The 15950-nt window shown below is 36.0% G+C and overlaps 3 protein-coding genes across 3 annotated transcripts; 1 reads left to right on the forward strand and 2 right to left on the reverse strand.

Annotated features, from left to right (window-relative positions):
- The first annotated feature begins 775 nt into the window (after positions 1–775).
- On the forward strand, positions 776–1400 carry LOC132054483 (uncharacterized). The gene has a single exon (XM_059446482.1). It carries the CDS (start codon positions 938–940, stop codon positions 1259–1261), a length of 324 nt encoding a protein of 107 aa, XP_059302465.1. The 5' UTR covers positions 776–937; the 3' UTR covers positions 1262–1400.
- A 2836-nt stretch (positions 1401–4236) lies between these two features.
- On the reverse strand, positions 4237–9935 carry LOC132051886 (chlorophyllide a oxygenase, chloroplastic). The gene is made up of 9 exons (XM_059443140.1): positions 9692–9935; positions 8606–8842; positions 8257–8361; positions 7605–7880; positions 7030–7177; positions 6711–6895; positions 6494–6606; positions 5387–5681; positions 4237–4828 (listed from the first exon to the last, which is right to left on the reverse strand). The coding sequence occupies exons 1-9, from the start codon at positions 9767–9769 to the stop codon at positions 4664–4666; spliced, it is 1602 nt and encodes a 533-aa protein (XP_059299123.1). The 5' UTR covers positions 9770–9935; the 3' UTR covers positions 4237–4663.
- A 1098-nt stretch (positions 9936–11033) lies between these two features.
- On the reverse strand, positions 11034–15223 carry LOC132051887 (filament-like plant protein). Its single transcript, XM_059443141.1, has 4 exons — positions 15084–15223; positions 13484–13676; positions 11610–13096; positions 11034–11517 (listed from the first exon to the last, which is right to left on the reverse strand). Exons 1-4 carry the CDS (start codon positions 15192–15194, stop codon positions 11137–11139), a joined length of 2172 nt encoding a protein of 723 aa, XP_059299124.1. The 5' UTR covers positions 15195–15223; the 3' UTR covers positions 11034–11136.
- Positions 15224–15950: the final 727 nt, after the last annotated feature.

Below are 15950 nucleotides of genomic sequence, written 5' to 3' on the forward strand. Positions count from 1 at the left end.
CGCTTAGTCAAAAATTAAAAAAAATCGTAAGATAGAGTTTGAATTCTCAAGGCAGAATTTTGCCTCAAACTCTACCTAATCAGACAGAGTTATGCTACCTTCAGGCAAAGTTTGAAGCAAAGTCTGCCTTAAGGTAGAGGTTTGCATTAAAGCAACAAAAAAAAAAAAAATTATTCAGTTGAAATTTCGCAAGACTCTACCTTAAGGCCTAATTTTTGCCCGAATAAGTCTAATTTTGTTACGAAACTCTGCCTTGTAATTTTTTTTTTATTAAGCCGGGATTTAAACCCAGGACCTCGAGGTATTTGGCGAAGGAAAAAAATTAAAGACCACCAATTTGAGAGACAAAAATTAAAGACTAGTGCCCTTGAAGGACAATCCTGCAAATGACCCGCTTGTAATTGCACGGTTTGATCTTCAAATGGACTGGTCTTCAATTTTTGTCTTTCAATATGAAAATTTATTTGGTAAAGAGCACTTCTCCCTGAATGGAGCCATATGCTGCGCGAATTCGGATATAATTGAGTTTCGATACGGATATCGACAATGGATAAAAGAAATGGACTGATCCTTAATTTTTATCTTTTAAAATCAAACTTATACCTAGTGGGGCATAAGATTTTTAAGGACACGAACATAACTTGTGTATATTATGATGCCTATTTTTATGTTTTTATGCAAATTCGATTTTGATAGACTAAAATTAAAGAGTAACATAAAATAGGGCCAAAAGTGCAAATGACCCGAGGCAAGAACGGTTCCCGAATAACTTGATTCTCAAGCCAACCGAACAACCACGAATCCTCCAGATACTTCACTTTTTCTTCAGCTCTCTACAGCTTTCTTCTCTATCTCTTCAAAAACTCCAATTCATACCAATATAACCCAAATCAAAAATCAAGAAAGTATCAGAAACAAAACCCAAAAGAACAAAGCAATGTTTTTCTTCTTCGTAGGAGGGCTAGAGCAACAGGCGAGACAAGTATTGAAGAGCGGCGTTGGTCGGTGCATAGCGTGCGGATCACGCGCCGACCTAGTCGACTATGACAAGGTTTTGAAGCTCTTCTTTGTTCCTGTGTGGCGATGGCCGGGAAAAGAGCCGGTGATGTACTGTAACGACTGCAAACTTTTCTTCCCTCAATCACTAACTCCACCGCCGTCGTCCTCGGCGGACGTGCCGGATGTTCTTAGGTGTCAGTTTTGTCGCCGGGAAGTGGATGCGGATTTCCGATTCTGCCCTTTCTGTGGTAATGCACTCTGAGTTCTGATATGTAAATGGATGTTTGTAATTATGTTATGTTCTTCTTGTAATAAGTGTGACTTTGAGGAATAAATTTGAGGTTTTTTTGTCTTGTTCTGTTTTGAAAATGTATTATATGTGTAATTACGAAAGTTAGAGATTATGTAGAAAATAACGAATGTACTAATACATGATATAAATGTGTAATTACTTAAACCAATTTAATAGTGCTATTTTGGTGGCATAATGGTGATTGGTGAGCAATTTATGTACAGAGACTGAATATGCAAGTTACAAATAAATTTTCTGTAAGTATCACAATACTGTGTTCGTCGGGCAAGTGATTTCCACATGGAAACCTGAGATAATCGAGCTCATTAGCAGCCTTTTAAGTTAGAATTCGTCGAATTTGCCTAGTGCGATTTTCTTCTATGTGATTTATGAATTCCGAACTATGACTCAGTGAGCAGGTTACGGTAGGTTGACAGGGTTCCAAAAGAAAAAGTTAGTGGTTTGGAAAGATTCCGCTGAATGTTGATACACTTTATTCGGTCATAACTCATAACACTGATAATTTAACCTTTTGTCATTTGTTTTCTCTAGGCAATTCAAGAACAGTAGGAGTGGATAAAGTTCCGTTAATTTAATGACAAAAAAGTTATCTTGTCCTCTTACTTCTGAACATAATGAAAGGACAAATTTTTCGACTCAACGAAAATGATATGTGCATTACGTAACAAATACTGTAAAGAAAATAATCCTTATTTCTATATTCATTCGTTTAAACATTTTTGACACAGCTTTCTCTTTTAATCAGTCAATCAACTATGTCTTAATTGCAGAATTGCTTAAATATAACTGTATGAATCAGTTTTGTTCAATTATTCCTTCAGCTCTATTGAGGCGTATTTAGCTTCAGTGCTTCGTTTCTGGTAACTGCAGTTATAAAAACACTTGTTCCCTCTCTCCTTAAGTGGAAATTGTCTCCATATCCAACAATCAAAATGTGCTAAGCCACTTTAAATTGATATTCACCTTTTCGCCAATCTGTATCTCATGGTATATGGTAGACGATATTGTTAAGGAAACAAGCAAATTCAACTAATAGTTTGAATGACGGAGAAACGCTCTAGAGAGTAAGGTTTAAGATAAATAAAAGTTAAACTAAGCCTGTTTGGCCAAAGCTTATTCTTCCCAAGAGTATTTATTTTTTCAATAAGTGGTTATTTTAAAAAAAAGTGAGGTGTTTCGCCAAGCTTTTGAGAGAAAATTAGTGTTTTGGGGGAGTAACAGAAGCAGTTTTTCATAAGCTAAAAATTAACTTTTGCCCAAAAGTACTTTTTTGAAAGGTACTTTTGAAAAAAATACGTTGAGAAACACTTTTTAAAAGCTTAGTGAAACACTAACTGCTGCTCAAAAGTACTTTTTAAATTAATTGGTCAAACACAAACTGCTTTTAGCCAAAAGTACTTTTACTTTTGAAAAAAATACTTTTTAAAATAAGCTGTTTTTAGAAGCATGACTAAACAAGCTATAAATATACGCATTGTGAGCTTAAACCATACAAAGAAGAATGAAATTGAGGTGAAATTAAATAGGATTACGGTATATAAATGCAAACTAACATGATATCAAGCTCTATGTTAAGGGAAATGGTATGATTATAAATGAAGAAATTACTCAAAAATCAGTTTGAATAGAAAAGTGCTATGGGAGTGTTATGCGATAGGAGAATACCTATCAAATTGAAAGACAAGTTCGATAATATAATTGCAAGAGATCAACAAGACAAGATGAGTGTTATATCAATGTGGATGTTTAGATGAATGTGCGGTCACATAAAATTAGACAAGATAAGAAAAGATTACATTCAACTGAAGGTGGTGAGATGAAATAGCATATATATAAAGGCTAACGTGAGAAAACGTCGCTTGAGATAGTTTTTTCATGTCCTACATTGACCTTCTGATGCACCAGTCAATAGGTGAAATTATAATTATTGAAAGGATTATAAAAGGACGAGGCAGACCTAAAATCAAATGAAAGAAAATCATGTTAAATGACCTATAATTTCTTGGTATGCATGTAGACTTGGCGCAAAATAGGGCGGAATGGAAGAAAAATATATATATAAGCTATACAAATTAGTTTTTTTTTTTTTTTTCCCATAAGGTAATATTTTACAAATTAGTTAAGCTTAAGATTTAGTTCCTTAGAAATCTTTTGGTCTTGTTAGAGATTTGATGACATTGAATAATGCCGACAACTGTACTTGGGTTTTTAAGTGCGCACTTTTTTTTAAGAAGGTGAAGGAAAGGAAAATGTAGATAACCTAAATCTTCAAATATTGAATTATACCGAGTCTAAATGAAGCAACATGGTTACTGACGATTCACATTATCGACCTCAAACTTTTGAAGTTGAGGCTCATATGTTGTATTTTATTCGATGGAGGGAGTACTATCTCCTCTACTCCACCTCTTTTAACCCCAGCTAATTTATATCAAATTATTCTTCATGCTGTGTATTTTGATCGTCCAAAGGTTAAATGGTGTGAATGCTCAAGAGGTCTCATACATATATAGCAGCTTTACATAAACCCCAAGTAAACGTCTGGTGGAAGAATTGACCTTTTACTAGTATGATGAAATTGTTACTCTTAAATATTACCACCTCAAGAATTGATCTTTTAGGATGATGAAGATTTGATAATCTCCATATACATTATGGCCTGATCTGTTTGCCTTCAGCATTACAGACTTACTCTTCAGTGAACCAGATTTTAAGACCTGTTACGAGCTATGATCAACTTTCATGCTGTTCTATACACTGGGACCAACCGCATATATTACGTCGTTGAATAAAATTATATCAAAATTTTATTTTAAGAAACTCCATCTCCATGGACTGTACTTTTGTTTCTTGATTCTGGAAACATTGAAAGAACATAAGTTTGATGACAAAAATACACTCTGGGCCAAACTAGATCAAACGGCTAGAAAATCAGATCTTCCTCTTCATTTTGGCAAAAAAATTGTGTTATCAATTCAAATCCGAGAAGATTGATAATATGATACATGATGGAGGACCATTTCCATGACTACGAAAAAATACCTCCAGATTTCCTAGGAGGCACGCTAGGGCAAACATTAAAGAATTAATGGCGGGGTCAAGGTTGTTTAAACTGTACATGAACCTAAAAACAAATTAGTGTACAATTTATTTTACAAGGGTAGCTACGCTGAAATCACTCCTTTTGGTGACACACCGATATCAGGATGCTCCGGTATCTCCTCAGAGCAACAAGTGTGGCAACCGTGTTATATACCAAGCGAGATTCTCAGCAACTGAAGTTCTTCAAAGAGCTAAAATTGTTTAGAGTGTATGATCATCTTGAGAAGTAAAATCAGTCCTTGGATTAGTTCATTTGCTGAATGGTAATTGTTTTGCTCCACTCTCTACAGCATCTCTCCATATCCTATACCTCACTCCTAGCTTATCGTATGACACAGGTAGGTTCCAAATGTTAGCACCATTGAGCATCCGGTCTTGCTGACCAAGCACAAGCCGTAGGTCCTCATTTAAAACCTGATAATATTTTCCCAAAGAATAGATCACAAAAAGCCAATCAGAACATAACTTTTTAAATACTTCCTTTTCAGTTTTTAGGTGGGACATCTTCAATGCAATATTCAGTTTACAAGAAAAACAAATGCAGATATTTTTCCACTTTACATTTTGGCAAGCTTCACTTTTAGTTATTTTTATTAATTTTTGTGGTTTAAATAGATAGATGTGGAAAACTCAAGAGCTCAGCCACTTTGCAGTGAGAGCTTTGAAACATGATCTTGCAATGCTTGTTTCACAACCCAAAGTGTTAATGGTAACATGAGAAATCTCCACCTCCAATTTGGCTTCATACAGCCAACTTTCAACAAGTTTTTCTAATTGCATCAATTTCCGGGATTAATACACAAGGAAACGGAGGAACATTTTTCATAGATTAATCAAGCCAAATTATGCAGAGAACTCGTCATTATAGGTATGTGCAGGTCATATATCTTAAAGAAGTCAATGACACCGATCTACATTTTTAAAAGTTTTAAGTAATGACAAACACTACCAATGTTAAGGATAGAATCCAACCTGTTCAGCAAAATGCCTCCACACATATTGCATGAAAGGGATGTGTTTTAATACGGGAGCAAAATCCAGTGACATCCTATATAGCAACCTTGTCTTCTGTCGTGATGCAGGTAAACATACATGAAGTTGGTGAAGGTGCGTAGAGCACTCTTCGGTGCTCTGCCCCTCCAATTTGCCTGGCTTTGAGATTCCAATGGTTGATAGAACCATACAAGGTGGTCGAAATTCCATATCTATCGGATAGGGATCCCAATATCCTTGCAGACCAGATGCAGGAGTCAAGAATTTTACAAAGCTGAAAAAGAAAGGTAACTAGTAAGTGTTCATATCTTTGGGCTTTTACTACCAGACTTTATTCATCAGACAGGTATAGGAACCACTGCACCTCCCCTTCCCCAACAAAAAAAGTAAACAAGAAAAATATAGAATCACATTGTTTTGGTTGTCAGAAAGTGGAAACATCTCTTTTATGTTTATAGCTAATTGTGCTCCACAATATCTTTATTCTACGCAATGTACACGAGCATGAACCATTATCATAGATTCGTAAACAAGATAACAAAAAAGTTAATTTTCTACGAACAATATGACTTCAAACAATACAATATAGTCAACTCTCCTTTAGAAAATTCATTTTGGGACTGGAAGAATTATTTACCTGTAAAGTAACAGTTATCAACTAATCTAACTCGGTATCCTCGATAAGAATCTTTTCACATTCATTCAAATCCCAAAAGACTATTAGAAGGAATTTGAGAAGTTCTGGTTGATTTAATAGGTGAAAAACTTTATGGCAGTTAACCAAGATGAACTCACCTCGGTGAAATGAAGTATGCATGCATGTCCACATTGTCTCGGTGATGATATAGACTAAAAACATACTGACTTTTTTTGCAAAGATGATGAACTAGAGGTAATTGAATTATTTATTTCGGGAAGTAATCCAGTAAGTTTTAAGAAATTATGCAGCACACCAGGAATTATGCCTTCAATTCCTTAATGTCTAAGGTGGATATTACCGATGGCAGTTTGTTTAAATTAAAACAGATTAGTTCTAGCCCAGAGTTACTAACTTCTAGACTATTTGGCATCATTAAAAATTTATACCTTGGGACGCTCCATCCTTTAGCAAATGTAGATGTATGGGTGAAAGGAGCATGTGCAAGATCCAACAGATTGTCTAAAAGTAACCCATGTTCCACTGGAAGTTCCATCACTATCTGCCAGTTTCAAGAACAGCAGGAATGAGGCAGAAAGACTTAAACTGACTGTTATTAGATAGTCTTCCTATAAACAATTAAAATGTTGTTGCAGTGATTCAAACCTCTGCATGGATTTGAAATCCAGAAGGTGGCAGTAAAGAAGGAATACTGGCTGCAGGAGGATCATTTCCAGGCCAAATCCATATCATTCCCTCTTGCTCAAAGCATGGCAAAGCTTTGATCTTGACATTCAGAAATTTTGTTGATGGCATTTTCTCGCATTTTCCTTCTGTTGAATATTCCCACCCTAAAGATCATCAAACAAACATAAAAGTAAATGTCAGCTGTTTCATGCATTCTTCACGTATCAAACACCAACTTGATTCATTTCCTAGATAGGAAATTCGGACTGAAGAATGCTTATATTCTTCTTATTCTCACCATGATAAGGACATTGGATGCGACCCTCTTTAACTGAGCCCAAATGAAGGGGGCAGGCTCTATGTGCACATGTGTTCTGGACACATCCAGGTTTTCCATCTTTCCCACGAAAAATCACCCATGGTTCCTCAAAGCAATCAATTGGTATCTGATACATTAAAGTCAAATGACCATCATCAAACAAGACAGTTGAATACTGCAAAAGCATAAAAATCATAACAGACCAGTTCCTATCTAAGTTTTCCTTGTCATATTCTCTCCTCGCAGAAATTTAGAAAGGAGATGGTACAACATGCTATTGGTTGGGTCTAAACTAAATAATTTATACATATTTAATGAATTTCTTAAGACAAATACAAGGTTAGGACTAAAGCTACTGGGTTCAGCCAAACCCGCAAACTCTACACTAGCTCCGCCCCTATTGGTTGGCATCACAGTATTGCATCAGTCCATTTAAGTAATTTAATATGTCCTTTTTCGGGGGACTTATTAATTTGTAGAGACTGGAAATTGGTAACATGTTGTCTGCAGTAATGAAAATGAGATTATTGCATAAAATAGGGTAATTGACTTGCCATGGTGTCGTCCTTAATATCAGCGGAGAAAGCAACAGGATACCAGAAGTTCTTCAAATGGGGGCTGTATTCTTGGACAGGACCTGACACATTGAGGGTTCTCCTAGGCTGCTTGGTTTTAGTCGTATCTCTAGATACTGTAGACGTACCGGAGGATGAAGACCGGCGATCTGATTCTTCTGTACTCCTCTCTGGTAGCAGCCTATCTTTAACCAATGCTTCCATGTAAGCTAGCTTATCTAAAGCAGCAGAAACCCGCACCTCAGATATATGTACCTGTTGCTATCACTACTTTAGATACAAAACTTGGCTTATATGGAAGTACTCAAAATCCTCAAACTTGCTTTTGCGTGTGCGTGTTGTTTTTGTTGACAAGTAAGATTTTTGAACCAGTTTATCTATGTAATAAACCATTCATTCGTTATAAAACCTGCTCAGCTTCAATAGCACCTTAAGCAAATTGCTCCAGATTGTTCAAATCATTTGATAACCAGAGTTTTCAATAAGTTTAAGAGATAAAAAGAAATAGGCCTGAATAACCAATAATAGCGGGAAAATATTTGATGTCTTACAAATCTACCCAAAAATCTAGAAAGAAGTAACTTGCATCCAACAACATAAGCTTGTTCAATGGGATCAAAGTATTATATACCTCTTTATGAGCCTGAGAAAGTTCCTGTTGTAACTCTGCAAGTTCCTTCTTCACGGTTCCAATAGATTTATACTCCCGTGCTAGAGGATTCAATACTTCCACAACCTGCTCACACAGTATCCACCAGTCACAAAGGATGAAAAGGAAAACAGCTATGACGAGAAAAAACTAGAAACAACTCCAAAGAAGGAACAGTCACTAATTAGCAGAAATGAAGCATAGTACAATACTTATACACAAACTACAAAGTAGTGCTTTGTGTATAGACCTAGAGATAATCTTTAAACTCAGGTCTATTTAGAACTTCAATAAAATTAGGGGTAAAAAGACATTATGAACAAGAATCAACCTTTTCGTGCAGCTGCATTATTGTAAGTACGTCTTGACGAGCTCGCCAATCACAATATTGTATATCAAATCTAGCAACTTCTAAAGCTTGATTTGCATCCAAGAACTTCCCTTTAGATTGAGGAAATTTTGACCTTGGATCTTCCACATCAAAGATTGTCAACCAAGAGCTTTTCTTGTCTGTTAACCCACCCGCCTCCTCATACACTGCAAACACTCCAAATCCCCCTTTGAAGCACTGACAATGAACAAATAACAGAATTATTGGCCATTCAACAAGTCATCTGATAGACAAAATGCAAGTGGTGTACAGGTCTTCACATTCAGATAACTTACTAAATAAACCTAATGACTCATTAGTAATGAGTAACCAACTAATTAATACACGAATTTCAACTTATTCCACCCAACATACTGGAGCATAAAAACATGCCACAAGCAAGTTAATATTGAGTGAAAGATCTGAGACACCAGAGTCCACTAAGCTTTATTAATTTACTAAAACGAAATTCATACAAGGAAGAACCTCATTTTCTGGTTTTGGTTAGGAACATTTCCCATCAAAAAGGGGGAAAAGGAAGAAAAGAAATGACTTCACTCACTACGGTCATAAACCATTTTTCTTATAACTTTGAACTTCATATGACATGTTCCAACTGATACTTGGACATTACTCCATTAATCGTCAGCACTCAAAAACTCTACGATTTAGGAATATTATGATTCATTTTTAATTATTATGTATTTTCAGGGGGAGCTGCAATTCTACTTAAGGGTTCGGCAGAATCAACAATGATTAAAAATTCACTAAATATGTATAAATAATTTATTAAAACCTGGTAAGCTACCTTTACTAGAATCCAAAACTCGTAAACTCAAAATCTAACTCTGCCTCTGTGTTATTTTATTCAAAACTATTTTCACTCACCAACCAAATAATAGAAAAACTTTTTCAAGAACGTTTTCCATGCAAAATGAATTTTCTCGTACCAAAAACACGAAGAAAGCCATTTAGCAGCTTATATAACAAAAATACAGCTAAATTAAAGTAAGGGCTGCAATACGATCAAGTAGTAAAAGTAGGTACCTTTCTTGTAAAAGTCTTAGTAGAGCGGGAAAAAGAGAAAGGAAAAGAAAGAGCAGCAGAAGTAGCAATGGCGGACATGGCGAGTCGAGCCTCCTATTTTTTTTTTTTTCTTTCTTTCTAAAAGATGAAAAAGACGGCAGTCTTTCTTCTCTTGTCCAAGTAACAAGAGAGGCAGAAAACTAACTTCAGTTTAGAGAAGAGAGATTTGGTTTTGTTGATAAGAGGTTGCGGTAGACCGCGATCTCGACATTCCTGCCATGCCTCGCCATGTGGATTCTTTACGTATCCCTCGTGTCATCTTCCATCTCCACATGCTTCTTTTTATTTTTATTATATTAAGGCCCTGTTTGTTCATAGATACTCAAAAAAATTTACTTTTTTTGAAATTTTGGAGTTGGAGTTGAAGTTGAAGTTAGAGTTGGAATTGTGTTTGGCCATAGTTTTTGAAATTGTAATTTTTTGTGAAATGTAGTTATAAAAAAGTGAAATTTTTTTAAAAATAAATCTTTTGAGTTTTTGGTATTTCGGAATATAACTTCAAGTTGTATTCGAAATTCTCATGGCCAAATGCTGATTCCGGAAAAAAGTGAAAAAAAAATTAGGATAAAGTGAATAATTCTTATGGCCAAACGGGGGCTAAGAGGAGCGTATCTTTCTTGTTGTGGGCCCCATCCTTTCTATACTATCTTCCATTTGACAGCGTGGATGGTGATTAGATCTTCGCTATCTGCTTTCAATTCTCATTGGCTATGTGTTGGTAGAAAATCCATATTCTTTATTAATGTGAGATATTGTCAATGCCACATCCTCTTAAGCGTGTCATTCTTTTTGGTCATGAAGCGTGTCATTCTCAATCAGCTAGAAGCTAGTTTGTTACCTAAAATTTGCATTAATGGGAACTATTTGCATGTTTGGTAAAAAAAAATGCTTATTCGTAGAGAGCTTGAGGTGTGCAGTCAAGATTTTTAGGAGAAAAAAGTCATTTTGAGTAGTAGTAATAGAAGCTGGAAAAAGTAACTTCTTCCGGGAGGGATTTATAAAATCTTGACCAATTACAAATTTTTGCGCTAATATTAATAAAAGTATTTTGCAAATTGACTGCATTGTATCATGCCAGAGTTTAGGGAATCGAGTAAAAGAAACAGCTGCAAATGGATATATCAAAACAAAAGTGGGAGGTGGATACCCAAAGCACTGGATTAATGATCTAATGCCATTTGAAAGATACGTGCATTCTCAATAACAATCAGAGCACATATGATGCTAATGAAACAAAATTTAATCAGCTATCCTACTTATAACCATATGAAAATATGTTGGCAAGAATGACGCCTCAATCTCAAGCAAGTTACAAACGGCTATATGAATCCTCACTCACATCTGCATCTTGGCTTTCATCTTGTATTATCCCTTTTTGATTTTAGACTCGAATCAACTCTTACGTTTTAGAGCTGAATTCCACTCTTACTTCGAGAAAACAACTTACCAAAACCATTTCTACTTTTGGAAGTTGTCACCTGAGTAGCTGATGAAGTAGATGAAGACGAAGAAGAGGATGATTCTCCTTCATTTCCATTAGAATTACTAGGATTCTCAATCTTTGAAGTATCTGAATTGTGTTTCGGGGTAAATGTCTCATTTACATGCAACTTCCATTCCTCTCCACTAGCTCCAGCCACAACTGATCCTCCCCCAGAAAATCCAGGAAGATTTGCTGTGTCTATCAAGAAATCTTCTAAAGTAGCTAGTGATTGAAGCTGCTTTCCAAGAGATGCAATTGTTTTCTGGCATTCTGCAAGCTTGTCAGCAGCTACAGCTAAATCTTCCTGCAAATAGAAAAGTTTAGAATATCAAGAGCTTCAATACTTTCGAACAAAAGAAACAAAAGAAAAGAATTATCCGCTGAGAAAAATGTTACCTGTTTTATTTTCGGTTCACAATTTGAAGTAGAAGCTTGCTCAAGTTCAAATTCCTGGGCTTTTCTTCGTAGTTCATTTTCCAATTCCTGGCACTTAGTTTCCTTATCAGATGACAAGCATCGTTCTCTTTCGACTTCCTGGGATTTCCTTCTTAGTTCATTTTCCAATTCCTGACACTTAGTTTCTTTATCAGATGACAAGGATCGTTCTCGTTCAAATTCCTGGGATTTTCTTCTTAGTTCATTTTCCAATTCCTGGCACTTACTTTCTTTATCAGATGACAAGGACCGTTCCCGTTCAAATTCTTGGGATTTTCTTCTTAGTTCATTTTCCAATTCCAGGCACTTAGTTTCCTTATCAGATGACAAGGATCGTTCTCTTTCAACTTCTGTCTTTAAAGATTCAATGTCCGTAGACATAGTCTGTGCTTCTACTTCCAAGCCAAAGAGTTGAAACTCAAGCAACTCTTTTGACTCATTCACTGCATCTAGCTCCTTCTGTAGCTCTTCTAACTTGATTTGAGCTTCCTTAAGCTGCAAGTCGGACGCCTTAAAGGCATCTTGGCTCTCACTTAAAGCATTCTCCAGTTCAGCTTTCTCTGCTTCAATCTTCTCCAGCTTTTGCTCTAATTCAGCCACCCTTTGTGAAATGGTCTCAGTAGATGAGTTATTGGCAACAGCGTCAGATGTAAGTGAAGAGGCTTTATTCGCAGTTTCAGATACTGCAGCTAGTCTCTCCATCTCCAAGAAGTCATCCATCATGTCGATTTCCAAAGACTGGGCAGCAAGAGTTTTAGGCATAGCTTTTTCATTCTTAAATTGATCGAGCTCAGCAATTAGTGCTGATGCCCATGAGTCAGAACAACTTTGTTCAGGTTTAATTGTTTCCGGTTTGCTCATCATGTGGCTATCAATATCGACTGTCTTCAGTCGCTCTCCACTGCCAGATTGACTATAGCTGAAGGACTCAAAGGATCTTTGTCCACTAAGTAGGGATGATTTGTGAGCCAAGGCTTGTAGTCTTCGGCATTCAGCTTCAAGCTTGGTCACCCTTTTTATGCTCTCTAGCTGCTGCTTGCTAGCAGATTCTGCAGCTTGGGTGCTCAAGTCCCTTTCTATGATCATAATTTGCAACTCCTCTGAATGAGAAGAAAGGTCGAGTTTGAGAGCCGTGTTCTCCTTCTCTAGACACTCGAGCCTGACAAGAACATTCGGATCAGTACAAACAGGAGAATCAGTTCTACTCTGGAGCTCAAGTAGCTGATTTTCAAGTGCAGCTTTTTCGGACTCCCATTCTTTTTCCTTCTCTACCACAGCCTCTTGAATTCTTTGCTCCTGCTCATCTCTAGCTTGTCTCAGCTGCCTGACACATTCCTTCAGAGCACCATTAAGATGGTTGACGCGAACATCCAAAGTCAAGTTCTGCTGCTCAGCTGCCTCAAGTTGCTGCTTTAGAACTGCAACCTCATTTTCTGACTTTTCCCAACCTACCAAATATTACAAAACGATGGAACTAATCAAGATTAAAAGACAAAAAAAGGCCTTTTTCATTTTTGGCTCGTCAGCCTAAATTAATTACGGGACCGGCCAAAATATACAAAACCTATACACTAATTCTGTATATTATATGCATATTGTATGTAGATTATATGTATCTTTATACTTAATATACAAAACCTATGCGTATACCGGCTATGTTTTAGAGCGGTCCAAAAATGTAATTATCCTAGAAAAAAATGCATGATTGATCAGAACAAGTTCCAAACGTTATTCCACGTGCGATTCATGTACCACAAAAAGATTGGAAATAGTCTAGAAACTATTTCTAAGATTGCATTCAGAACTTATGGAAGAAAGGGAACGGTGGAAGATACCTGCAACAGCTTCTTCTGCCACTTTAGCATGCTGCTTAACTAAGTCTTCTTTTGCACTAACATTAACTAGAGCAGCTGATAACTTCTCTATCAACTTCTTTGGACTTTCCTTGGCTTCATGACCAATAGTTGCAGCTTTTGAGGTTACTTCCGGTGATTGGCTGTCATTTTCTGGAGTTTCTTTTAATGGATCCTGCTGCAAATAGCAGAAATTGCAAGTGTTGAAGTGAGAAAACAGAAGCTAATAAGCACTGGAAGGAATTACCAGGGGAAAAAGGCAAGGAGAAAACAAATTTAGAGTAAAGGCGCCAGTAGCGTGGCATAAATTATTATAACAGGTGAACAGCAGTCAAATCAGGAACAAATTTACTATAGGGGGATAGTTTGCTTTCGAGGACTTACAGGTACTATTACTATCAATGGGTTGATTTTGTTTAATTCAATTGACTTATATCTTTTCTCAGTTTATCAAAACACGTGTATAATGAGTTTGCCCTTTTCGGTGTGCTTTTTCTGTTGTTGCATTAGTAGTATTTTACCTGTCAAAAGCAGAAACATTCACCTAAAGTTGATGAGGCTTTCATGTACAATATTTTTCTGTGCATTGGATCTCTAGACTGGGAGTGTGGCACACAACAGTATCAAGTTTGGGTTAAAAATTCATCATTATATTAGCTAATACGATGTAAAATGCATTTTGAGGCAATTGGAAGTCATTATTTTTTCACTAGATAGTCTTCACATATAATGAAAGATGCTTGGCTGCTTAACAAATATGGGACTGACATAATCAACTCCATGCTGAACTCTTTTACACATATAATGGTTTTGGCTTCACGGATCTGAAATGCATGGTTTCAGAACTAGAATCTTTGAATACAGAGCTTGTGTTAATTAAACTAAAAGTTTACCATTATCGGATCAATTTTATATGGAGTAACTTTTAGCAGAAATCATAACTACAAAATTTACATATAATAAATGTCATTTGAGAACCCTTTTACTAGGTGGATAGCTGGCTTCAACACTAAATGCCGTGTTCCATACTTCCATTTTTACAATTAAGTCGTTGATAGCTTGGATCAATATAAAGTTGAAGCTTTCAAGCATCTGGACTTGACCTCAAACTCCATGCACCTAGATAGAACCTTACAAATCCTTATAGAATAATTTGCAGCGATTTTCCATTAGGCATACTTAAATGTCACATGGAAAAATTTTGGTAAATGGTTCATCAAAAAATGAGAGATCCTGAAATACTCATATGAGGCAGGAGAAGCATAGATACATGAAGTCGACCAGAGTCTCAAAGATATAGCATTTGCAGAAGGCATTTTAGAAAACTAAAGTTTCATGGAGTATAAGCAGTAACACTTTCTAACTATGAAAATTTGAGCAGCATATTTAGCTCAACCATTATCAGCTTGAAATAAATATGCATGAAAATCTTGGCTGTGAGAAATCAACAATGTATTTTTTTCCTGTGTGCAACGCGATTAGCTTCTTCATATCAGCACAACTAACTAAAAAGCCAGAAAAAAATTATCAAGACAACCTATAAATGAAAAGCCTCTTTTATTTTTTTTAATTTGCTTAATACCTGTTCATCAGAATGTCTCTCTGAATGTGAAGATAATGAACCAGAACTCTCAGTTTCACCAAGGCTCTTCTCAGAAGGTCTCCTTTTCCACAACCAATTCCTCTTATCCATCTCAATAACCAACTAAATCTCCTACAAGCTCATTCCTCAATGTCCAACTTCATATAAATGACACCATTAATCAATAATAATCAAATGAATTGAGTAAAACAAACAGAAAAACTTTGGTAAGTGGTCCAGATAAAGTATGCAATCAATATATTTGTGACTACAGTCATTCAACAGCAAAGATAACTTGGCTTCGCATTCTTTCAGCTTTCCTTCAAATCCACTCCACTAAAAAAAGGTAGAACTCAATACCAAAACAGAGCATAAAAATGAACATTTCAACAAAGCAAAAGACCCCATTACTCAAATTACAAAATAAGAAGTACCCATCTAACCGAATCCATCAAATCCTCCAAAAAAATACTAAAGTCTAAAACCCACCTCCAGATTAACAACAAGCACAGAAGTATAAATGTGTGACTAAAATGACCTGAGAAAAACGATATATGACTACAAATAAAAACAGATCCAGGTCTGATCATAGGAATACCATTGGTTAAGCAAAGACGAAAAAAACACCAGATTGTAGACCAAGAAAATCAAATGGGATACTGGAACCAATAATAAATGTGAAAAAGACAAGTGTTTAGCGTTAATGGGTGTTAAAGAACCAATTGAAAGTTCAACTGAGTCAAAGATCTGTGGAATGTCAGTGGAACTGTTTAGATAACAATAACTCCAAACACAGAGGAAAGAACACTCTATGCACTTAAAAAAAATAGATTTTTTATATATTCGACATTTTTAAGTGGTTTATTT

The sequence above is a fragment of the Lycium ferocissimum genome, chromosome 4 (assembly GCF_029784015.1).
Source record: "Lycium ferocissimum isolate CSIRO_LF1 chromosome 4, AGI_CSIRO_Lferr_CH_V1, whole genome shotgun sequence".
NCBI lineage: Eukaryota > Viridiplantae > Streptophyta > Magnoliopsida > Solanales > Solanaceae > Lycium > Lycium ferocissimum.

Excerpts from the sequence above, each read along its gene's own strand:
- LOC132054483 (XM_059446482.1), top strand. The coding sequence starts at position 938 with ATGTTTTTCTTCTTCGTAGGAGGGCTAGAGCAACAGGCGAGACAAGTA.
- LOC132051886 (XM_059443140.1), bottom strand. The coding sequence starts at position 9,769 with ATGTCCGCCATTGCTACTTCTGCTGCTCTTTCTTTTCCTTTCTCTTTT. Across the intron at positions 8,843-9,691 it reads CTAAGACTTTTACAAGAAAG|TGCTTCAAAGGGGGATTTGG; the intron begins GTACCTACTTTT and ends GTTCATTGTCAG. Across the intron at positions 6,607-6,710 it reads GATTTCAAATCCATGCAGAG|ATAGTGATGGAACTTCCAGT; the intron begins GTTTGAATCACT and ends TGAAACTGGCAG.
- LOC132051887 (XM_059443141.1), bottom strand. The coding sequence starts at position 15,194 with ATGGATAAGAGGAATTGGTTGTGGAAAAGGAGACCTTCTGAGAAGAGC. Across the intron at positions 13,677-15,083 it reads AGAGACATTCTGATGAACAG|GATCCATTAAAAGAAACTCC; the intron begins GTATTAAGCAAA and ends TATTTGCAGCAG. Across the intron at positions 11,518-11,609 it reads GTGAACCGAAAATAAAACAG|GAAGATTTAGCTGTAGCTGC; the intron begins GTAACATTTTTC and ends TTCTATTTGCAG.